This window comes from Magnolia sinica, chromosome 18, assembly GCF_029962835.1.
Source record: "Magnolia sinica isolate HGM2019 chromosome 18, MsV1, whole genome shotgun sequence".
NCBI classification, from domain to species: Eukaryota; Viridiplantae; Streptophyta; class Magnoliopsida; order Magnoliales; family Magnoliaceae; genus Magnolia; species Magnolia sinica.
Window position 1 is genome coordinate 15,524,196 of NC_080590.1, and position 24,789 is coordinate 15,548,984.

General features: G+C 39.4%; 1 protein-coding gene across 2 annotated transcripts in view; it reads left to right on the forward strand.

Moving 5' to 3' along the window:
• The first annotated feature begins 206 nt into the window (after positions 1-206).
• LOC131232246 (kinesin-like protein KIN-UB) overlaps positions 207-24,789 on the forward strand; it is a 36,398-nt gene continuing 11,815 nt past the window's right edge. Inside the window, exons 1-14 of one of the 2 annotated variants that reach the window (XM_058228459.1) lie at positions 207-672; positions 3,807-3,907; positions 4,070-4,192; positions 4,761-4,946; positions 5,122-5,343; positions 5,474-5,639; positions 9,864-10,013; positions 10,212-10,300; positions 15,107-15,310; positions 15,412-15,564; positions 18,844-18,975; positions 19,097-19,228; positions 19,457-19,595; positions 19,697-19,789. In XM_058228459.1, the coding sequence (XP_058084442.1) occupies positions 486-672; positions 3,807-3,907; positions 4,070-4,192; positions 4,761-4,946; positions 5,122-5,343; positions 5,474-5,639; positions 9,864-10,013; positions 10,212-10,300; positions 15,107-15,310; positions 15,412-15,564; positions 18,844-18,975; positions 19,097-19,228; positions 19,457-19,595; positions 19,697-19,789 (2,077 nt within the window). In that variant the 5' untranslated portion in view covers positions 207-485. The remainder of the gene's footprint in view (positions 673-3,806; positions 3,908-4,069; positions 4,193-4,760; positions 4,947-5,121; positions 5,344-5,473; positions 5,640-9,863; positions 10,014-10,211; positions 10,301-15,106; positions 15,311-15,411; positions 15,565-18,843; positions 18,976-19,096; positions 19,229-19,456; positions 19,596-19,696; positions 19,790-24,789) is intronic. The other variant, XM_058228458.1, reaches the window with a different exon arrangement.

Here is a 24,789-nt window from a genome sequence, read left to right on the forward strand (position 1 = left end):
TCCCCACTTTGTGGTCCATTTAAGCCCTCGACCTGCCTCATTTTTTGTTTATCATGTTATAATGATCAGTAAAAAAAGATTAACGGAGTGGATAAAAAACTTACGTCACGGTGGACCCCACTGAAACCTGCCCGGACGGATTACTGTCTGGGCGGGGGTAGGACGCAATCCGCGTTCCCCTGACTTCACCCTGAAGAACGGGAAGAATGCTGATGGTGGGGCCCACTCTACCATGAGATCTCGTACGTGCTTTGAAAAACCGCTTCTTTTTCTTCTTCTTCTTTTCTTTTTCCATCGTCTCCTTCTCTCTACATCATATTTACACAACTGCAGCATTCATTTGAAGAAACCGGCGACTGACTTCAACTTCTCCATTTGTCCTCGTTCCTTTCCCCATCTTCCTCGAATCACCTGCTCGAGCTAGGGTTCGACCGTCTGGCGTTTTTCCCGCCCTTTCATGGTTCGAACCTTTTGAAGGAGGAGCCATGGCTTCTAACTACAGAAACGGCACGACTAAAGCTTCTCAGAAGACTGACAGCAAGCCTCCTGTAAATTCCAACACCAAGCCTCTGACAAAACCCAAGCCTTCGCTGACTTCTGCCGCAGCCGGTCTCCGCCGTAGTAACCCTGGATCGCTTAGCGGGTCTGCTGCTGGGAAGGATGATGCTGGCGGTCAGTATTTTTAACTATTTTAGCTTTTGAGATTTATATAGTCCTTTTCTTTTATTATTGTTTGAATTTACCGCAGATCCGTCTTTCTTTCGCTTCCGAATTGCTTTCCGTAGTTTTGATTTGTCATTTATCTAGACTAGATTTGGTGGAATTTACATAGATTTGTTGAACAACGTGAAATGCTTGCTTGGATTGCTATTAGGATGGGAACTATGGTTTGTAAGTTTTTACAACATAGGTACTTAAATGGGGGTGACTCATCCACTGCGCAGGCGGCATTCATGTATATTGATCTGGACTGCCCAAATTGGTGGGCTCTGTTGTGGATTTCGCCCATCCCCAAATTTGCACTGATTGGATGATCTTAACCATCTGTTACTGAGTGTAGACTTTGGCATGCTGGACAATTCCTTTTTTAGCTTTCAATTTGGCGATCACCAATGTGATGGTTAGGATCGTCTGATCAGTGTATTTTTGGTCTTGGCTGTGCACCATCAAGATATGTGCATGCTGCTGGTATGATTGACGAGTCGCCACCATTTAAGAAATGGTGGAAATCAGTCTAACCCTTTGGTGATGTTTGGAGTTCAGATCCTGCTTCTATCTAGGGTTCCTACCTTGTTTAGTTGTTTAGCAGGCAAGTTAGTGAAGGTAGTACATGGTATGGATACATAGTTCACTGCACGCCAACAACCCCAACATGCTTGTGCAGGATTGATTTTCTAATATATACAGGGGCCCTTTTTGCTCGATAACTGTGGTGGACCATCCATATCAAAACCATTGAGTGGCCTTGGAAGAGTTCTCCAAAACCGTGGGAGGGGGATTGATTATTTAGGGCATGTTTGGGAATGTGGAATCCAAGGCAAAAGAAAGGGGAAAAAAAAACAATAATTATCCAATGATTTTTTCTATTAGAACTATTGAAACATGGATTCCCATTTTGAGTTCTTGTTTGCATTGCAAATGGAGATATCATATGCCTCTCACAAAACTTGGTTTCTTTGCGCAAAAATCCAAATTATGGAGAAGGCGTAATAATGGCTTGGTGAAATTCACCCCTTTCTTTGCCATCCAAACAACAAAAATCATTGCATTAAATGAGAACCCTTTTCTTTTTCCATTGTTTGGCATGGAATCCATGGTTTCCAAACACGGCCTTAGAAGAATTCAGGAAGTGATTCTTGCAAACGTTGGTATAGTGACAGTTAGTTAATGGATGTCAAGATTGTTGTATTTTGTCGTATATGCATGCTTTTTCAATAATAACTAATCCTCAGATTGAGGTAAATTATTTAATGATTTGTTAAGAACAAATGAGGTCTTTTTAATCGAATTGCAGATTAAGGATAAGTCAATGTTTCACATAGATACCTCAGCAAGTCAGCATGGAGTACCTTTTGAGGCTTTACTATACAAGGGTGGAGGTGAATAAAGAACATACATAAAGATAAATAGGATGTGAACAAGGGAATTGGTAAAAGAAGAATATACAGATTGGTGGGTAAAGATGATACATGATGTTATGGGGCCATTATGGCCTTTAGGGGAGGGCATAATGGGCCATTATGGACGCTGTAATGTCCGTTACAATCCCATAACTTCTAACGGTTGCCACCGTTACCTTTACATAATGGCCTTTACGACCCCATAATGGCCGTTACACTACACCATGCTACCTACTTAGGAGGTCAAGGACTCAAGATCCTAATCTCTCTACTTGAAGTGCTTTTGTTAAGTGATGAGTAACATATTATGTACTTAACTGGATGTACACAATTTGGACCGATCGAACCGTTTGCAACCAAAGTGCTGAGGTCTGGATTAACATTGAATCCAGCTGATGGCATGGACTAATTTCGATGGCTGTCACTTGTAAATTTGGGTCTGTCAAGGGTTGGAGTGGTGATAAGGTGGGACTGTGGAAGTGGCATATGCAGGTCCTCTTGGAGTCAAGGACTCAAATGACATGGTAAGCTCCAGCCCTTCTGGAAGGCTAGAGGTAACTTACTCTTCGGCAATCTTATTGTGGCATGCTACTTTGGTAATGCATTCACATAGGTAGGTCCAGTTGGGTCTTTGTGAAGACTAGTCAATATTGTGGAGGAATTCTGGATTTATGTTAATTGCTCAGTGTTTCTTGGACCTTTTGCCTAATTCTGAGCTGTGGAAGCTAAATTTTGAGTTTATTGAGATCCAGCCCATTTCCTCTAGGCTAAACATTTCACTTGCCTGGGTGAGAGAGAGGTGAATGAGCTTGCAGATGTTACTGTTAAAGAAGGTGTAGCCATGAGGCTCTGTTTTGGAATTATTTCCTCGATTATCTCTTAATAAAAATCTCTTGTTATATCTCATCATATTGTCAGGATTCTTGACAAAAAGAAGGAAAAAAGAAAAGAAAAGATTGTTGTGTGTATCTATTCTCTATGTTCCTTAGAAGGCTAATTGGTTGAACTGCCTGGAAAAAGGGTGTGGCTCATTAGCATCTGAATATTGGGAGTTCTGGTCCATCATAGTTTGATAACTCAAAAAATTCAACGTGATTGAACCTTGTCCTCAACTCGACCAGATTTCAATAACTCTACTAGAAGTTGATTTGAATCAAGGCATGTTCTGCTTTCGCAAGACCTGATGACTTGACCAGCTCATCTTGACCCAACAAAACTTGCCAAAAGTCTACTCAAATAACCACGGCAGTAACCCTTTCAAAAAAACCACGACAGTAAAAAATTATATCTTAATATATTTGAGTCATGGTCTTCAAGACTCAATAGAACTTAACCTACTCTTTGACTCAACTCTAGTTTGAGTTCTCTAGTTTTTAAACTATGATTCCAATATTATAGTTTTTGTTTTATCTGTTTTGTAGTGTACAACAAATAACGATGTTCTGTTACTAAAAGATAATATTCATTTTTCTAACTCTCATACAGCATTTTGGGCCTTCAAATTATTCTGAGATTTTAATTTTTGATTGGTTCACTTAGTTCGGTTAGCATTTATCTTGTGCTGATGTTTTATAGATTCATTAATCCCTTAATCATTTTATGGATTCATTTGTAGTCTGGATTTATATATGATCAATTCTGATTTTTTATTTTTTTATTTTTCTTTTCTTTGGATGCTTGGGACAGTTCTTGGAAGAGTTCGAGTGGCTGTAAGACTACGACCTCGGAATGCAGAGGAGTTGGTTGCAGATGCTGATTTTGCTGATTGTGTAGAATTGCAGCCAGAGGTTTTTCCAACTGCACTTCTCTTTTGTTTGTAATTGTATATGCCTAAATGGAATGCTAGGTAATTCTTCTAGAGAATTTATTTTATGGAAGTTCAAAATTTTAACATGACAATTTGGTTGAAATTTTAAATTGATAATCTGTGGTTTGTTTATCTGACTCAGCTTAAAAGGTTGAAGCTCCGCAAAAACAATTGGGATTCAGACACCTATGAGTTTGATGAAGTGCTCACTGAATTTGCATCGCAAAAGCGTGTCTATGAAGTTGTGGCAAAACCTGTTGTGGAGGTATAATAATGGCTCATGTCCTTCAATGCTTGGTTCATTCTATCTTGCAGTTTGTTATATAGTGGTGCTGTTGTGTTGTTTTAGGACACAATTGTAGTTGGAGAATTCATTTTTTTGTCAAGGTCTTGTTGCTTTTTTAGGTCTTTAAGAATCATTAGACTCCAGTGCAGCTTGTGCCTCTTTTAAGTAACTAACTAGCTATAAGGAGAAATTTCTATATCATTTTTAGCAGGTGCATCCGTACAAAATAGCTTTTGTCCCAAATAACTCGTTGCTTCCCCGTCCTTCTTGGCCTCAGATCTTGTCTGTACCATTTGTTTTCCTTACTCACCCTAAACCCAGAAAAATTTTAAGCAACTATTGTATCCTTCAAACATGCATTCTAAGCTTCGTTTGTTTTAGTTTCAACAAAGATATTCTTTCGTTTTTGTTTCAAAGAAGAAATTCTTTCATTTTAGTTTCAAAGAAGATAAAACTGTTTAATTGTTTATGAAGAAATTGTCATGTCATTCCTTGTCGAAGGTCTTAAATTTTTTGCTGCAAGTGATGACACATTTTTTCACTGTAGAGTGTTCTGGAGGGTTACAACGGAACAATTATGGCATATGGACAGACTGGGACTGGGAAGACTTTCACTCTTGGACGGCTTGGAGAAGAAGACACTGCTGCCAGGGGAATTATGGTGCGGTCGATGGAGGATATTCTTGCAGATATTTCCCCAGAGACTGATTCTGTATCAGTCTCCTACTTGCAGGTTGTTGGACTCCTGAATAAGTGCACTACTGCTTAAGTTTTGGACGAGTTTTTGAATATTGGTTTCTCTTGCATTATATTTGACTTGAGCTTATGTAAGCCATCCACAATACCATGTTGTGGGTTTTTGGAAGATTCTATTGTCTAATATTCTTGTTCTTTATCACTGTGTTCAGCTTTATATGGAGACCATCCAGGATCTTCTTAATCCCGGAAATGATAACATTCCTATTGTGGAAGATCCAAAAACTGGAGATGTTTCAGTACCTGGGGCAACCCTGGTGGAAGTCAGAGATCAAAAGAGTTTTGTGGAGCTACTACGACTAGGGGAAGCTCACCGATTTGCTGCCAACACCAAGTTGAATACTGAATCCTCTCGCAGTCATGCTATTCTGATGGTAATAACTTATTCTATTTGTGCTCCTCAAATGTTTGGAAATTTAGAGGATCCCCCTGATGGCTCATGATTCGATTTAAAATTTGGAATCATCTACATTGGGTAGAGATAAACTTTCTCTCTTTGTACAGGTACATGTGAGGAGGTCAGTCAAGGGAAGACATGACAGAGAGGTTGTTCTTTCAAGTGAAAATGGCAATACATCACCCTTGATCAAATCATTTAGGCCACCGATCGTTAGGAAAAGCAAGCTGGTTGTGGTAGATCTTGCGGGTTCAGAACGTATTGATAAGTCAGGTATCTAACAGGAAGCTTCATGTGTCAAGTGTTCTTTGGTCTGGTCTCTTCGAATACCTTATTTGCTCTAGAACCTAATTTGTTGGATCTGGCAATATTGAACTGTTTCTGTTTACTTTTCGGTCTCATGTGAAGCTGAACACTTCAAATTCATGTGCTTGTTTCATGTACTTATCACCATACAAACATGGCCTCCTTTCTATCAACCATGAAATTAGAAAGGAAAAGAGGAGGAAGAACCATAAATTTGATAATTGCTTGTGGAAGTGTAAAATTTTCAGTATTGGAATTTTGCCTCATGCTTTATTCGTTATTTTGAGGAAATCAGTGTGCTTAGCCAGGATGTTCTTATGGATTTTGACGCAAATGTTAGTGTTCCACTGCTCCATTAGGTACCAAATTACCAACTTCTGCAGAAGTTAAAGCATGACCCTTTCGTCTTGCTATTCTATCTTGCCTGATATTGCTCGAAGGATGTCTGATTGACATTATCAATTGGTCTCCATCATGGGAGTGGAATTCCTTGGCTTCTACACATGGGGTTTTCCTAGGGAAGATTGTTTGTTTCATGCCACTTTTGCTGTGTCAGGAAGAGCATCGATGGAGTTCATGGAGATGCCATAAGTTCAGTGATCATACGTTTTGGGGGTTTCTTTATGAGGGTTCACTAATCAGAGATTGTCCTCTCCAGTGTTCTAAATAGTGCATAGCGTTTAACCCTCTATAGCGTGTAGTATAAGCCACTCGATATTGATATTTTTTAATTAAAAAGTAGGAAAAATATGATAAATAGTAAGAATAAATGTAAAAAGGAAAAGTAAAAAAGTCTAAAAATGCTTCATTATTCCAAGTAAAAGCATGTTCAAAACAAGTTATTAATAATCATTAATTAAAAGCTAATCCACTTATATTTAAACCATCATCATCACATGGATACTAAACGCTAGACAGGACAACCACTAAAAAAGCACCAGTAATTGGTGGTCCACATGATGGACTGGACAGGTTGGATTACATGCCATACACACACCACAGTGGGCCCCACACAATAGAAATCAATGCACAACTACCCAAACACCTCCACTGAAGCATGGTTGCCCATGTGATGGCTGGGTGGGTTGCATGCATGCCATACACACACCACGACAAGCTCCACACACAAAAATGTTGTAGAACAATCTTATCCTACAACATTGCGCAACAGCTGATCTCTTAAAACAAAAAAAAAAAAAAAAAAAAAAAAAAAACAGAGAGAGAGAGAGAGAGAGAGAGAGAGAGTGAAGAAAAAGAGAAATTCCCCCCCAAAAAAAAACCTATAAATCTCCGTCCAAAATGAAAAAAAAAAAAAACTCATTAAGAGATATTAACATGCAAGGACTTATCTCTATGAAGCTTGAGAAGGTATTAAATCAATAAAAAAACTAAACTTTTGAGCTTTGTAGCTGTATAGATGTGAAAAATGGGGAATTTGATTTTTTCCTTCATTTGGGGCCCAATGCTCTTGAAAATACAGCAAATGGACCTTCTTGCAAGTTCAATTGATTGGCCAAAATCTCGTCTTCAATGGCTATGTGGATTGAGTGAATCGAAAATTAAAATTTTGGGGCTCGAACGGTGCTTGTGTCGAGTATTAGGGATCGTTTGGCAGCATGGATTTGGTGGCAACCAGTGGTCATAACAAAAAATGGTGGCGTTTGGTAGGGTGTACGGAGGTGGTAAATAGATTCCATTTACCACTGATTTTTCTATTTTGAAATCACTGCCAGGAGGTGTGATTTCAGTCCCAATCACCACCGATTACCATGGATGACATTAGCATGAAAATTAACCGAATTTGACTTGAAGAATTAGTGGGCCCCGATCACTAGATGCGTCACCCTATTTTAGCCGTAGACCCCAAAAATCAGCCCGGTCCATGATTAAGGTGGACCATAAGAAAGGAAACAACTTGGGAGGGGGATGCCACCCTTGATTTTTTTAGGGTCCACTGTGATAATTATATGAAATCTACTCCAACTGCTAAATGGCAAGCTAAAATTTAGGCCTCGGGACAAAGTTAGGCCCATCCGTGATTCAGTGGGCCACAAGAAGGGAAACAATTTGGAGGGTGAGCATTACCGTTTCTCTTTATATGGCCCACTTGAATCTTGAACTGATTTATTTTTTGGGCCCTACGGCTAAAACAGGGTGACACACCTCGTGATCAGGGTGGATTTTATACAAACATCACAAGGGGCTATGTGTGAAATTTTTTTCGTTGTGTATGTGGTTTATGTTAGCGACTTTTGCATGAAAATTGCCCGAATTTGACTTCAAGAATTAGTGGGCCCCATCGTAATGTTTAAGTGAAATCCATCCCGATCATCAGGTGTATCACCCCAATTTAGCCGTAGGGTCCAAAAATCAGCCCAGTCCGTGATTTAGGTGGGCCATACGAAGGGGAACAATTGGGAGAGGGGCACCCCGTATACTATTTCCAATCACATAGTCCACCTGAATCACAGACCGGGCTGATTTTTAGGCCTTGCAGCTAAAATGGAGTGACACACTTGGTGATTGGGGTGGATTTCACATAAACACCACATATGAGAATTTGTAAAATCTGTCTCATGCATGCAGGGCACGTGTCAAATGCAAATTTTTTATTCACATGGATTCCATCTACATAAGGCCAAACACAAGTGAAGATTCCAATTCACATGGATTCCATTGTAACTGTGATTTGGATTCCAATTCATACCAAATCCATGCCTCCAAACGACCCCCAAGGCTTTTGAAAGCGAAAGCCTTCATTTGAAACCCTTAAGTTTTAAGACATTACAATGTTGGTTTTACACCATTTATAATAGTCATAACTCCACAGCTGTAGGGCCATTTATAGATGGTTAAGATTGTTTGAAATGGGTACATGTACAAATATTCTCCATCTATAATGGGACCCGCTATTTGGATGGTCTCAATAGCTCTACATCATTGCCATGTGTTAGAAGGATGTGCCACCACCATTTTAAATAAAAAATGATTTTAAAATACCTTAGTATCGTAGTGTATGCTACATATGCTACACGCTATATAGCTTGTTGCATATGCTACGGCCACGCTACGTAGCTTGTAGTGCATGGGCTACGCTATGCTATGTAGCAACACCATTGAAAACACTGGTCCTCTCTCACCTCGCTACTTTTGGATGCCCTTGGATATCATGGTCACTACAGTTTTGATTCTCAGTTGCACACCCACTTGATGTGATCTACCACGTCCTGAACTCTACCAAAGTTGTACCTTGGTGATTAGAATTGTGTTTCATAATCTGACAAGCCTCTCTTCAACAGTATTTTTTAGGGATCCTCAACTCTTTTTTTTTTTTCGCATCCTTAGACCACAGACGACAGCATACTTCCAAGTGATCAACCAGTATAGCCCCCACATTTGCAAATAATAACTATCTCTGCATATTAGATGTGCTTTTTTGTTAAAGTTTTCTTTTATTCATAAGAAAAAACATATTGGAAACCTGTGACATTTTATATGAGCATGTGAGTGGATTTGCAAATGATTAACATATAAATGAATTGGAACCTTGGACACTTGACTCAGTTATATAGCATACCTGGTGTATATTTGTGTTAGCTTGAAGCTACTGTACCATATATTCTACCAAATACTCTTGTACTTTAGTCGACCGTAAGCATTGTCCTTCACTCTTCCACATGCATTTAGAATTTGATGGCCCCATCTCTTTCCTAATAGTTATGTTGTGTCTTAAATGTTTTTTTTTCTTCCCCTACTGCAATACGGTTAATTTTCAGACCATCATTCATCTTTTAGGACTAATCATAGATGTCCATCTATTTAAGAATGGTTAAAACATAGTTAACGTTCTATAATTAATGTTCTTTCTCTTGCTAAAGATAAATGAAATGCTTTTAAGGGTGACTGCCAATCACTTGGTACTAGTAGTACCTTTTGCTGTTTTGAGGAATATGCCCACTGACTCGTTTTCTTTACCTTTTCTCTGTTGCTTGTTGCCTTTGTAGGAATGTCTACTTTGCTCCTCTTGGAAATTGGAATGTTTAGACTGTGATGTCCATAAAGATATTGCATTTGGATATTTTATCCGGAAGTGTTGAGTTTTGTCTTATTGTGTCCATTTGATCTTGCAGATGTCAATACTCATAGAGTTAAAACCAAGCTGATGGTGAAGTAGTTTTATCTTTTTGGCAGGAAGTGAGGGACATACACTTGAGGAAGCAAAGTCTATAAATCTCTCACTTAGTGCATTAGGAAAGTGCATCAATGCTTTAGCAGAGAGCAGTGCGCATGTGCCAGTTCGTGATTCAAAGCTTACGAGGCTGCTTCGTGATTCATTTGGAGGTAAGACAGTCTTCATGGGCGAATCATCATTTCTTATGATGGGGCGATTTCAAAACAGACTGACCATGGCAATTCACGACATTCTATACTGATTTCAATACACACACACATATTATCATGGATTATTGGTTTCTGATAGGTTATGTCTTTATATGTAGCTTGCACATGTATTGCCTGACATACCATTATATGTACCAGGCACCGCGAGGACTTCACTGGTTGTAACTATTGGGCCATCTCCACGCCATCGAGGAGAAACTGCGAGTACCATAATGTTTGGGCAGAGGGTGAGGTTCCCAACTATAGTTGCAGTTGTTCCTTTAAAATTGTTCATTTGCACTTTTGCAATTTTTATTGGTATTGAGTAAAGTTACGTATGGAGATAGATTTGAAACAAGAGGCTAAACAAAGAAAGAATGCTGTGAGAAAGGACAAGATAATGCACATGGGTCAAGAGGGGCATCTGATTAGTTGTGAAAGTCACAAGTGATGACTCGTTGTACTTCCCAAGATTATGTTTGCTTTCTTTGGTGATATCCTTGTTAAAGACGTTTACGTGATATTCAATGGGAGGGTGGCATGGGTTTTCACTATCAACGGGAACCTGTGGGGCTATGAGATCAAGATGTTGGAGAATCTCCTAAGTGCTTAACTGCACTTTCCCAGAGATATGGGTGACTGCTGTAAATTATGCCGCCTGCTTTACTGACAATTTCTCCTCCAGAGGCTTTGTAAAGGCCTTATGTCCCCCTGATTCTATAAATCCTGGGATCAAAGGTGTCAGTTGGCCCCTTGGCAAGTGGAAGCCTTCTTTTGGGACTGTCGTGGCGAAAAAGATATTGATCCTGGATCTCCAGAGAAGAAATTGTTCACTTCGTAAATGTGCTTTATGTGTTGCAAGGACAGAGAATCAGTGGGCCATCTTTTCATCCATTGCGAGTGTGGGTCCTTTCCTCTTCATAGATGAACCTCATGGATGGTGGACTTCAGGCCCTTTTAAAGCTAGAGGTAGAAGTTTGTGGAGGATGCTCCCTTATGCTATTCATCATCATTATCAAAGCCTTATCCCAACTAATTGGAGTTGGCTATAGAAATCCCATTCCGCCATTCCTCTCTATCACTCTGTCAAGGATCGAATGCCCCATCTTGCTATTATGCGGGGAATATGGAAAGTAACATAATAGAAGAATCTCCTCATTTTGAAATTGGCTGAGGAAAAAAATAAAAATAAAGCTCTTTCTAGTTGGGTTCTCTCCCTTAACAAATTCAAGGGCACAATGGTTGTTGATATTATCAGATGTTGGTCCTGTGTGATTCAAGGCATTTCATTTTTAATAAGGCAAAGGCGTCTTGGATTCCGCTGCCCCAAGGGTGGTAGAAAGTGAGTGTAGATGGATGTGCTATGGGGAATCCCTGTAATTGTGGAATTCATGTAGTCATTGATGTTTTCTCTGGGCCAGTGGGCATGGGCGACTCAAAACTTTGCAGAGCTGATGACCATTAACATTGGGAGTAGACTCTTTCTTGAATCATTCAATAGCCTACTGGTGGTGGAAGGTGATTCTAGGAGTGCCATAGTTTGGGCCAATGGAAATAGTTTATCTCCATGGAAGCAGTCTTATCAATGAAATTGAAGATAGCATTTCTCATGTTGCAAAAGAAGCAAATTCGATTGCAAATGTTTTAGCCAACGGAGGGGCATCAAGATCTTGTTTATCCACCCTTAGCACTTGTCCATTGTCTTAATGGATTATGGTCTCCTTTCTCATATTTGTTCTCCCACTTCTCTTTGGTAAAATTAGTTGTTACAGATCCAGAAGAACAAAAAAAAAAAGAGGAAGTTGTAAGTGATGATTGCCGAGAGAGCTCTATGCGATTGATTTTTCTTTTCTTTTATTGATAAAAATATTTCCTCTTTTTTTTTTTTTTTTGAAAGGTGAGAATTTTATCATCTGAAAAGGAACAGACTACAAAAAAGAAGAAGAAGAAGAAGAAGAAGAAAAAGAGCAAAAATGGAAAGAAAGAAAAACAAAAAAAGAAAGAAAAATACAGAAACCAAACCCCTGCTTGGCAAGAAAACCCTATCTAACAAAAACTACGGTGTCCAATCCCTAAACAACACCAAGACCAAGACCCTTGAGAACACTCCAGCCTTCGAAACATTGATGTTCTTGAAAAATTGGTTATTTATTTTTGCCCACACAACCCACAATACTGTCAGAAGAAGGATTTGCCATTTTCTTTTTTTCTAAGGGCTCCTGGTTCCGCACGCCAACTACAATAAAGTTGTTACACCGAATTGGGCATGGCCAATGACACTCCAGCCAACCGCAAAACACTCCATCAAATGTAAGGAGAAAGGCCAGTGACTAAAAAGATGATCCACTGATTCCTCTGCCCCAAGACAAAGAAGACACACATTTGGAAAATACAATCCTCTTTTTCTCAAGTTGTCTATCATCAGAATTCTGTTCCAGTCGACGAGCCAACTAAACGCAACAACTTTTGGAGGAACTCTGTAAAGACCACAAAGGGCCCATATGAGAAACAACTTCAGACACTGTACGAGCTGCTAGAGATCTATAAATCAGTGGACAGAGAACCCACCCGAACTCACCAGTGACCAATAAATATAGTCCTCCTAATTAGACAATGACAGAAAAACTTGTAGACAAAAGAGGAGAAGAGTAAACTCCTAGATTTCTGAATCGGAAAGATTTCTATGAAAGGGTGGAAGCAAAACACCTCCACCATTTTCCTCAACAAACCATTCACTGACCAAGATATTTGGGTTTGGGCTGATAGCAAAAAAGGCTGGGAAAGATTCATCCAGGGTGGGGGAGCCACACCATAAATCCAACCAATATCGAACTCTAAATCCATTCACAAGAGGGAAGTAAACTTTGTTAAAAACAAATGGGGCCACCCTAACTATACATTTCCACATGAAGGGTGTTCTCTACAGAGAGGAATCTTTTATCTACCACCTTTCTGTCAAAACACCATATTTTGCATCTATGATCTGACACCACAGACTATCCGTCTCCATTCCAAAACTCCAAACCCATTTTCCTAGGAGAGCTTTATTAACAACCCCAAGGTTTTTAATATTCGCTCCTTCATTGTAAGGAGTGCAAACCTCCCTCCAATTCAACAAGGGGAACTTCCTAGTTGCGAACCCTCATTGCCACAAAAAAAATCCTTTTAAGTTTGTCTATCTTCAGGATAACGGATTTCAGACACTTGAAGAGACAAAAAGTATATATAGGGCAGATTCGAGAGAGAAGCTTTAATCAAATTTAGTCTGCCACCTAAAGACAACAAATTGAGTTTCCAAGTGGAGAGTTTCCTCTCCATTGTTTCAATAATCTTATCCCACAAAAATAACAGAGGTTTTCCAATACACAAAGGTAACCCCAAATAGCAAGTAGGGAGGGAACCCTTCTTACAACCAAAGGAATCAGCTAGAGAAAGACATACATTCGAAGCCAAATTAATCCCAAATAACTCAATTCTTTGAGAGGTTAACTCTCAAACCTGAAACTACCTCAAACCAACATATTGTCATACTCAGAAAATTGACCATATTCTCATCAGCCTCGCAAAACAGGAGTGAATCGTCAACGAACTGAAGGTGACATATGCCTGAGGGGAAATTTTCCACTGTGAAGCCCCTGAACAAGGCTACCTCTTGTCCCCTAGATAGCATACTACTTAAGGCTTCGATCACAAGGAGAGAGGAAAGGAGACAGAGGATTTTCTTGCCGAAGGCCCCCAGAGGCTCTTAAGTAGCTAAAAAGGAGATCCATTTATTAGCACAAAGAATTTTGGAGAAGAAATACATACTCTGACCCAAGCCCTCCATTTAAATCCAAAACCTATCCTCTGAATCATATAATCGAGGAACGCCCAATCAACATAATCATATGCTTTCTGAAGATCAAGCGCACATAGGATGCCAAATCTCTTAGCACGTGAGCACGAATCTAGACATTCATTAGTAATCAACACAATCAAGAATCTGCCTTTCTTCCACAAATGCAAACTGAAAGGAAGGAATAACCTTGGAATGACAACGCTAATCCTTTGACTCAGCATATTTTAGAGGATTTTATAAGGACTACCCAGAAGGTTGATAGGGCCAAGTTTTTTAGTGGTTTGGGCTCCCTCCAATTTGGGAATTAGGGCCAGGTAGGTGCTTCCCATCTCCAAGGCCAACCGATTATTTTCAGAGAACTGTGCGTGCACACAAATAAAAGAAAATTCTTTAACAAAATTGTCAGGCATTAAAAAAGCAATGAGAAAATCTTGTGTTAGGGAACCATTTCATTGTATCTAATGATGTATGGAGAAGGGGGCAAAGAGTACCTAAAAAATGCATGACAAAAAATTTAGAAGTGTAGCACAACTCCGGGCTTTTGTGCTTGACCTGCTTATTGTGATACCATGTTTTCAAATTCCAAGGTTCTATTAATTTGTATGATTTATTGCTTGTGTATACGAGGCAAGTAGCTTCATTATAACTACAACATACACACATGGTGTTATAGATGCATGAATGGAGTTTTATATTTCAAGAATGGTGAATAAATGCTTCATAGTTAATAATGAAATTATATAGAACCAACTTCAATATATCTACTGTGAACTGTAATTGATCTTTAACCTGATCGGGATGCTTAGGCCTAGCATCGCATGGAGGTAACATATGATAAATTCAATCAATGGGGTGGGGTCCTAAATTCAAATAATAAAAATGCTATGCTTTTGTATTTATCATTTGTCCATTTTCCAAGGAAAATGATGATAATGCTGTCATTTTTGCCTCTACAGTATGAACTATGATGTTCATTCTTAACTCTTTGCGAGGATGTTTATGTTGGTCAAGAGTGTTTGTGTAACTTTTCCTTGGCATTGTGCCTCTATCATTTTGTAAAGCCAGCCCCAAATGGGTGAGTCAAGGCTATGATGAAAATGATTCTCGCCTCCATTGTTTTAATTGTTTGTATCGAAAATTATCCAAACTTAATATACCTCCCGAAAAGAAATCCAAAATATTTGAAGGTTCCTGTACTGAATCTTTTGTCTTGTAGGCAATGAAGGTGGAGAACATGGTGAAACTAAAGGAGGAGTTTGATTACAAAAGCTTGGCACGAAGGCTTGACGTACAACTAGACAAATTAATTGCAGAACATGAGAGGCAGCAAAAAGCTTTTAAGGATGAGGTCGAGAGAATAAGTATAGAAGCAGAAAATCGGATTGCTGAGGCTGAAAGAAACTATGCAGATGCATTGGAGGTTGTCTGGCATACTAGTTATCTCATCATCATTGGTATCATTAGATAAATTTTACTTGTTAACAACTTTTCTTTACCTGTTCATCCTTTTCTGTTATGTAGAATGAAAGATCGAAATACCAAAAAGACTATATGGAGTCAATAAAGAAGCTTGAAGAAAAATGGGTGATGAATCAAAAAAAGCATGCAAGTGATAGAATTGTAGTTGAACACAAAGATGAATGTCTGGATAAGACATGTAGCGCTAGCAGAGAGGTCTATACTTACTGCCTTTCCCAAACAGTCTTTCATGTCATGTGATCCATTTCTCTAAATATAAGCTTATTCATTTGGTTTGGCATGCATTTTATTTGGCGCTTATGCTCTTTTTTCAAGATTTCAATGTATCAGAATGAGAACTGAGGTGTCTTTCTAGTGAGTATCAAGCAATTAATTAATAATCTGCTAGCTCAATTTAATGCGGGGGCATTTTCACACCGGGCTCAAGTGGGATGGCGTGTAGGATGCAGGGGCACACTTGGGGTGGGTGGTCCGCAGAACCCATGGATTTGGAGCCCGTGTGAGGTAGGTGGCTCGTGTCAGGCGAAACCCATGGATTTGGGGCCCATGAGGGCACGGAACCCATGGATTTGGGTGGGGCCTATGAGGAGGGTTCGGCCGAGGACATAATCCATGGATTCGGGGCCTGGGCTATGAGATAAAGGGATTAATTCGTCATACTCTCTCAGTTCAAGCTTTTAAGTAGTTAATTATCCTGCATCAAATTGGTATTAGAGCGGGAGGTTTTGTGTTCGAGACTTCTCACCGGGGGTGATTAATATGGGGGCATTTTCACATCGGGCTTGAGTGGGGTGGCATGTGGGATGCATGGGCATACTTGGGGTGGGTGGCCCACTGAACTCATGGATTTGGGGCCCACAAGGAGGGTTTGGCCGAGGACCTAACCCATGGATTTAGGGCCTGGTGATGCAGGACCAATGTATGAACCAATTAACTTGTGAGATCAAGTAGCCGAATTAAGATATTTAACAAAAAAAACAAACATTGCTATAATAATCACAAATATCATGAAAAGCAAAAGAGCATCATCCATAATCCTAGCCTAAGCTACCAACATCGCAACATAAAATTATTAAATAAAAAGAAACTAAGATCTAATGGATATAGGGACACCCAATTAGCATAGGGTATAGTCTATTTTAAAATAGAAAACCTAGTATAACCTAGGGTGAAAATTAGGGTTTGAGTAATTTGAGAAAGTAGGAAAATTAAGAATTTTAGGTTTAGAGTTAGGGTTTCGGGGATGGAAGAAAGGGGTTTGATATATTGATGATGGGGAACAAAAAAAGGGGCAAGGTGGGATTCACATGTATGCCCGTATAGTCACACGTGTGGCGTGGGGTGGATGGGTTTATGTCGGTTAGGGTTTGGATTGTGGATGGGTATGAGAAAGTTGGGTTTGGGAGAAGACAGATTTGGGATGTGAGAATGAAGAACTTGAAGAAAATACCTGAATGAGGGAGAAAGAGAAGATGGTGTGGGGATAGATAAAAACCTCGCACCTCCGTTGATGAAGATTAGCTTCGCACCAATCTTCCTTCCAAATTGCATGAAGATGGAAGAAGAAAGCAAAAGCTTTTATCTCTTTTATATATATATATATATATATATATATTTATATAAAAGAAAATTCAAGGTCACACGCCCCCCCTCTTTTTATAGATCCAAGAAGTTTCAAAAATTACAATAATCCTTGTCTTGTGAATTTTAACAAAAATAGTTATAGTCTAAATAAAATCAACTAAAACACTCATAATGTGTTCAAATAGAAAAAAAAAAAAAAAAAAACTAAATCCTAAAATATGATAAAGTCTAAAATTGATGTGGATGATCAACGATCAATAGTCCGATCATGTGATCCATGCGATCCAATGGCCCGATCGTCGCGTCTTTCCAATCCAACGGTCTGGATTACTCCATAAAGCAGCCCATGTACATCTTCCTAGTGTGGGGTCTTCCAGATGGGGTCTTCAGCACGATCACGGGTACTCGCCAGCCAAAGGGATATCGGTGCGGCCCGCCTCCTCTGATATATACGCAAGGGTATACGTGACGTGATGTCCTCATCACCTGGGCTATGTGATTCGGACACTAGACCATTCAAAGTATATCAACGCAGGAGGCGTGCGTTACCTGTGTCAATGTGGCTAGATGACGGGTATGGGTCAGGTCTCTAGAGTTTGAAGACCTTACATGTGTCTGTGACATATGTAAGTTGCTTGAATGAGACATTTGGACCGTTGGATTGCGAGAATGGTGTGATCGGACTGTTGGATCGTTACGACCCACCTTCATTGCGCCACCTTCACGGCGCTATTATCGAGGCCTATCGGGCATCTTGGATTTGAATTTAGTTTATGAACATTTGATTTATTTGAGTTTTGAGACAGTGTGCACGCAACTTTTGTTTGATTTTTTTTTTGAAACTTTTTTTAGCATGGGTATTTTGGTCATTTCATATAATTATGAATTTATAGGGGTGTTTTGCCCTAAAACTAAAGCATGCTATGTTATGTTTATGAAAAGAAAGAGAGCTTTTGCTTCTGACGATTTTATCTTCAACTTCCAGTGATTGGAAGAGGGCATGAGGCCTAGGGAAGTGATTTCTCATCCTCTACTTCTCTCTCCTTCTTTCTTTTCTCAAGGTACTCTTTTCTTTGAAACTATTTTCTTCATTTTCTTCTAAAATATTTAGATCTAGAAGCCGATCTTATTTCTTTTTTATCTAAATCATTAGATCTTGGAAGATTTTCATCCCCACATTTACATATTTTGACCTTTTTCAAATCTCATCATCCAAGGCTTTAGATTTGAAGAACCGTCAATTTTTTTCTGAATTTTTCGGATTTCCCAATCAAGAAAATTTATATTTTCTGTATTAGAAAATCCACTTGGATCGTTAGACGGACCTATTGCAAGACGAAAGTCCTATATTTCGCCGGATCCGACTAAATTCATATTTTTAAGTTCAATATTATGTGTTTGTGATGGATGGCCATGATCATTGCTGCATTCACCTTATTTCCTTCTTGTGTTTATGATGTATAAGGTTGATTTTATTTTATTTTTTGTTAAAGATTGTATAAATCTTTCCCTTTCAAATACCACATTCATTTAAGGTTAGATTAGGCCGTCCTACACCACTATGAGATAAAGGGATTAATTCGTCATGCTCTACCAATTTGAGCTTTTAGAGCAAGTGGTTAATTGTCCTGCTGCTGCATTACATTTGGTCAAAACAACACCTGACTATAGGAAAGATACCGAGGTTGTAGTCATTTAGTTGGTATTGATATTTATTGGTTTATATATTTGATTCTCACACTTGCATCATTATGTCCAGTTGTAAGTTTCAATCATCTGGCTTAATTAGTTCTGTCCTGCTTGGTTACACAACATTTTCATTCTCATATTTATTCCTTTGCTGAATAATTCACTTTTACTGTCTGTCTCTATTTTCTTCATGGTGTACAGGGCCCAGTATCTGTTGCAGAGGAAATTGCTGAAGTTAACCAGTTGCTTCAAAATGAAATCCATTTAAGGAAGGCTGCTGAAGAGGAGGCCAACAATCTTAAAAGCCAACTGGTGCAGTTGAAAAAATCAGAGGTATGGTTACTCATCAATGAATGTGTAGCTTCTTTGTCATCATTCAATTCTGCATTGATAGAAAAACATAATCTGTATTTATAGGCTTGTAATCACTAAGAAAAGTTCTTGGGTGTCCTAGGCAGCTGGAAATGCTGAGATTTTAAAGCTCAGCAATATGCTGGAAGATGAAGCCCATCAGAAAGAAAAACTTGAAGAAGAAATTGCAGTACTGAAAAATCAGTTGTTGCAATTGAGCAGTGAAGCTGATGAGGTTTGCTGTCTATAGAAGCTGAGCTTGCTAGTTATATTTGATTCATATTTTTGTGTAAAAAATATGTGCAAAGTACTTTTGATATCCTGTAATAAGCATTTCTGAACTTTATATGAATACTACAGTAAAATAGTTATTTGAAGAAGAAATTGTGGTCACTATTTTATATTTTTTCACATTTTCAAAAGCATTTATTCATATTAAACTTTTTATTCCATCTCTTAATAGACGAGGAGGAGTTTAGACAGAGGTGGGTCAGGAAAAGTCTTTACTGGTTTAGATTCCCTCATGAACCAAGTTAGGCATCCACAACTCAAGGATTCAGGAAATGAACAAAAGGCCTCAATCGCCAAACTCTTTGAACAAGGTAATTGAAGTCAACTTTTAGAAGTGATGTTACTAATTATCTATCATTTACATTTACATTGTAATGATAATTTAAACTTTTCTAATGGATTGGTGTTGCAGTTGGGTTGCAGAAGATCTTGTCATTGCTTGAATCAGAAGATGCTGATATTCGGATTCATGCTGTGAAAGTGGTAGCAAACCTAGCAGCTGAAGGTAGCTTGTTCATATTATTATTGATATAGATGCCTGCTTGCTTTGATTTCCCAAGATTTTTGTGCTGAATTGTTTGTTTAAGACAATTATTTATAAAGTGCGCCCATATGCTTGTACTTTGCCTCTGGCCATTAGCCCTTCCCAATTTGAATTGAGTAGTTCTTTCCAAATCTTCCAGTAATAGTTATATTTTGTCATTCCCAACTGGTTCCTCAATGTTGTAACTTGACCTGATAGGGGATCTTGTAGGATAATATAGTAGTGAGGTTTGTGGTTGTATTTAAGACCTCGATGCAAGTAGGGCAGCTAACCAACCCTGATTAATTGGGTTAAGGCTTAGATGATGATGATGATACAAGCAGGGCAGCTGGCAGGGATCCATTATATGCTTAACGTTTCAGGTTCCTGGGGTCCGGATGTGGACACAACGAGGACATAATTTAAGAAATGAAGGTACAGCATGCCATCCAGTAAGTCCAATGGGAATCCATGTGTGTTGTGTACTTGTGTGTGTGTCTTTTATTATTATTATTATTTTTGGATGAACTGGCAATTTTTTTTAACCAAAAAGAAAGAAACACAACAGAGGCTCAGCACAGCCGGCGAGAAACACAAGAAAAAAAATGACAGGAACAACTATGTGCCAGGGCAGCTGCAAGAGCCCCAACTCTGGCTCGCTGTCAGAATCTACGCCCTGTTAAAGACTATCTGCCTTTGAATTTGCGGATTGGTGCACATGGAGAAACAAAAATCTGAAGGGTCCTCAATAATGTTTGCAATGCCCCCAGGAATTCTGCCATCCGTAATCCATTTGACTGCATTGCTCGAATCTCCTAAAATAATCATGGGGCTAAGATTGCGATACACAACTAATTCCAAACCTTGAAGAAGGGTAGAAACTTTGGCAGAAGCAGAGTCCCTTGCACCTAGTGTACAAAATTCCAAAGTTATCTTGTCCCTAAAGTTTCTTACTAAGCCTCCAATCGCAGCAGGGCCTGGTTAGAGCTTTTCTCTTTCTTTTCTGTTGCAGTAATCGTCTCAATTTCTCAATTCAGTCAGAATGTCAAATTCAAGGGAAGGAAGTGAGTTTTGTCCTTCTGATAAAGATAATATCAATCATAGCGTACTTTTGGACCCTCTACCTCTGACATTTGCGAGCAGCCCTGTCCCCTCCACTTTCTAGGGATGACTGGAAGATGATGGTGATTGGAGGTATATGAGGAAGTGAAAAGTCAGAAGGGAAAGGAAAGGGCCTTTTCAAGTATTTGTTCGCAATATCCCCTTATATTGTCCCAAGAAGAGTTATGAAAGATTTTGGGGCATTTCAAAGTATTGCGCTATTGCAGATGTCTTCGTCCCTTGGGATAAGCAAACTAGGAGGAGCAGGAGCTTTGCTTTCGTGCATTATTGTTATGCTGGTGAAGCTCAAAAAGCGATTCCGGTGTTTGTGAACCAAACTCCAATCATGACAGCAAATCTTCATTGTTTCAAGGGATGGTGGTGATTGAAGGTATGTGAGGAAGTCAAAAGTTAGAAGGGAAAGAAAAGGACCCCCCCCCCCAAAAAAAATAATAATAATAATAATAAAAAAAAATCCCTTATCATCATTCCAAGAAGAGGTTGCAAAAGATTTTTGGGCCTTTTGGAAGCATTGGGACATTGCAGATGTCTGTATTCCCTAAGATAAGCAAAATGGCAGGAGCAGGAGCTTCACTTTTGTGTGTTATTGGTATGTGATGGATGGAAGGAATATCGATGGAAGGGTGGATTTTATGTGTCTTTAAATCTAAAATATGACTGCACTTGTGACAGTAGACCTTCATCGTTTCAGTCAGCTCCTTCAACCTCTAACTCTTGGGCAGGTCAGTGGAAGCCATGGTATGCACACGGCTCTGCCCCATTTAGAGGTGCTTCTTATCAAGAAGCCTTAATTGGTTCCAGTCTTAGTGGTTCTCTGTCTATTTGGTTTTTTTTTTTTTTTTTGAGAGAGAGAGAGAGAGAGAACCAATTTTATTAAAACGCCTACCAAGAGGTGAGAAAAAAAAATACAACCCGACTCTACATTTAAAAAAAAAAAAGAAGAAGAGAGGGAGAGAGAAAAGACTAGCAAACTTTGTTGCATTTACATAATATGCCCAACCTAGAACAAAACATTAACTTTTCTAATAATCTCTTCCACTAAAGAGTTCTCATTCAATAACAACCATTCCGATCCCCCCAAATAGACCAGAAGATTGCCGTAATAATAAGTCTCCACATTGCTTTCCCAGTTTTTCCTACCCCACCCCCGTTCTAAGCCCACGAGAGGCCCTCGACAGGCTTCGGCATCACCCAATTGGTATGGAAAAAGTCAAGAAAGTGCTCCCACACCTTTCGAGCAAAAAGGTAGTGAATGAAAAGGTGATCAATCATCTTCATGTTCTCCATACCATCAGACAAATATTAGTAAGGACTACGGATCTTTTCTGCAGATTGTCAATGGTAAGAACTCTCTTCTTCCCACTAACAATATGAAGTTTGCTACTCTGGGGGGCTCCGTGGAGCCAATGATAGAATGGTTGGGGCGGACCAAAGATACTAGGCGACTCACTAATCAGTTTGTAGAATGGGTGAATGGAGAAGCTACCTGAACAATGTGAAAGCCACACCATTGAGTCCTCTTCTTGAGACAGGGAAACTATAGTCTTCATGCAATCCAATAAGCTGGCTGGCCGACTTCACCATCTCTTCATCTGATATTCCCGCTACAAGGGGGAGGCCATACTGCAAAACTGCCACAAATAGAATAACAATGGGTCACAGTGATGAATTGATCTGAAGCGAGATGAGCCCTTCTAAGAAAGAGCTCTTGAAGCACCCGATCTACGTACCAAACATCCACCTAGAATCAAATGTGGTTTTCGATCCCAGGCGAAAAGGCGAACCCTCTATGAAACATATGCTTTGTCTATGTTACTGCTTGAAAAAAGACTGGAGGCTCGATAAAAGGGCTCTTCACACCCCACCCTCCCTCCTATGTGCCATACTTATTCGCAATAAGCTCTCTCCATAACCTTCCTGTTTCTCTTCCAAATCTCCAACACGATTTCCCATGGAGCGCCAAATTCATTGATCCCAAAATCTTTGAACCAGCTCCTCCTTCAACAATCGGTTTGCACACCTCTTCCCACCTGAGGAGGTGAAACTTACTTTCTTCCCTGGTCCCTTTCTAGAGAAAATCTCTACTAAGTTTTGCCTATCTATCCAACACCGATTTAGGTCATTTGAAAAGACACAAAAAGTACATTGGCATGTTAGAGAAAGCCACTTTAATGAGATTCTACCACCCTCCCAAAGATAGTTAGCAACATTTCCAACTCGATAACTCTCTCGATTCTTTCAATAACCTTATCCTGAAGGTGTTTTGCCGGCTTCCTTATACAAAGGGGAAACCTTGGATATTTTGAGGGAAACACCCCTTTCTTACTTCCTAAAATAGTTGCCAACTGTGATAACTCCTCACCATCCACTTAGACTCTTAACATTTCACTTTTGACCATGGTAATTTTTAAACCCGAGACTAATCTAAAAAATAATAATAAAAAAAAAAAAATCTTTAACCCTGAGATTACTTCAAAACAGACAATGATTTTCCGAAGGTTATCCACTGAGACACATAATCTACATACTGAAGATGGCTGATTTGAGTCTCGGTATCTACCACTTTGAATCCATTAATTAAACCGTTCTCCTCTCCTTTATTGAGCATCTTACTAAGTGCCTCTAAATTACAACAAAAAGGTAAGGTCATAGAGGATCACCCTGTCTGGTACCCCTGGACCCCTTGAAGAAACATTTTGGCTACCCATTAATCATAATCGACAAAAGTTGATTGCACGCATGACCATATTGAACCCCTCCACTTCCAATCACATCCCATTCTCCTGAGCATATAGTCTAAGAATTCTCAATTCGCGTGCTCATAGGACTTTTTGATATCAAGCTCGCAGACTAACTTGCTTTTCCCATCCCTATCACTAGAATCGATGCATTCCTGAGTGATGAGAGCGCTATCCAAAATCTTTCTACCTGCAACGAAAGCCCCCCAGTTGTAAAATATATATCTTCAAAGGAACTCCTTGAAACCTTAAGGCAAGAAGTTTGGCTATAATTTTATACGGGCCCCCAATTAGGCTGATGGGCCCAAAGTCTTTTAACAGTTCCGCCCCTTTAGTTTTAGCAGTGAACTATAAATGACGCCTCAAGATCATTTGAGAGACAACTTCCTTTGTAGAACTTAGAAACAAACTCCACATCTCTTTTGACCGGTTGTCAAATTTTTTTAAAGAACATCATTGGGAAGCCATCAAGGTGTAGGGCCTTGTCTCCACACATCGAGTCAAGAGCAGCTTTAACTTTTGATATCGACTTTTCAATAGAAGCCACGTCCTCACCTGACAATTGATGGAATTCTAGATTACCTAGTTGCGGCGTCTTCCTCTGATCAGAGGATAACAAATTCTTGTAATATTGTAAGGAGCTTAGGCGAGTGCATGCATCTGGTTGTCCAGTGCAAGATAAGTGTTAGTCCATGGGTGAGGAGGTTATGTCTCTGAGGCCATGTATCTAGATTATCAGCAGTGGTTTTTAGGCCACATATCCAGATTACCAGCAATGGTTTTTGGCTCCTGTGGGTGGTAATTCCTTCTCCTTTCCATCAACTTTCCAAGTGGTTTTCGACCCTAACAGGGAGAATAGTTCCGAAAAAAGTATCCTAGGGAGGTCGACCATCCCCAACGGGCGCCCATTATCTGACGTGGGGAAGTAGTTCTGGAGGGAGATTAGATTATTGGCCAAGAGTGAAGTAAACAATTGTCTTCAAGTTTGTGTTCTTATTAGCTGGAAAAACTTCCATTGGCACAGAGGAAGCCGTGGATTTAATTGCAATTCTCCTGCAGGGGAACCATCTCTTTCTTCGTTGCTTATCAATATTACATTTGGACAGTTGGTTAGTCAACTTC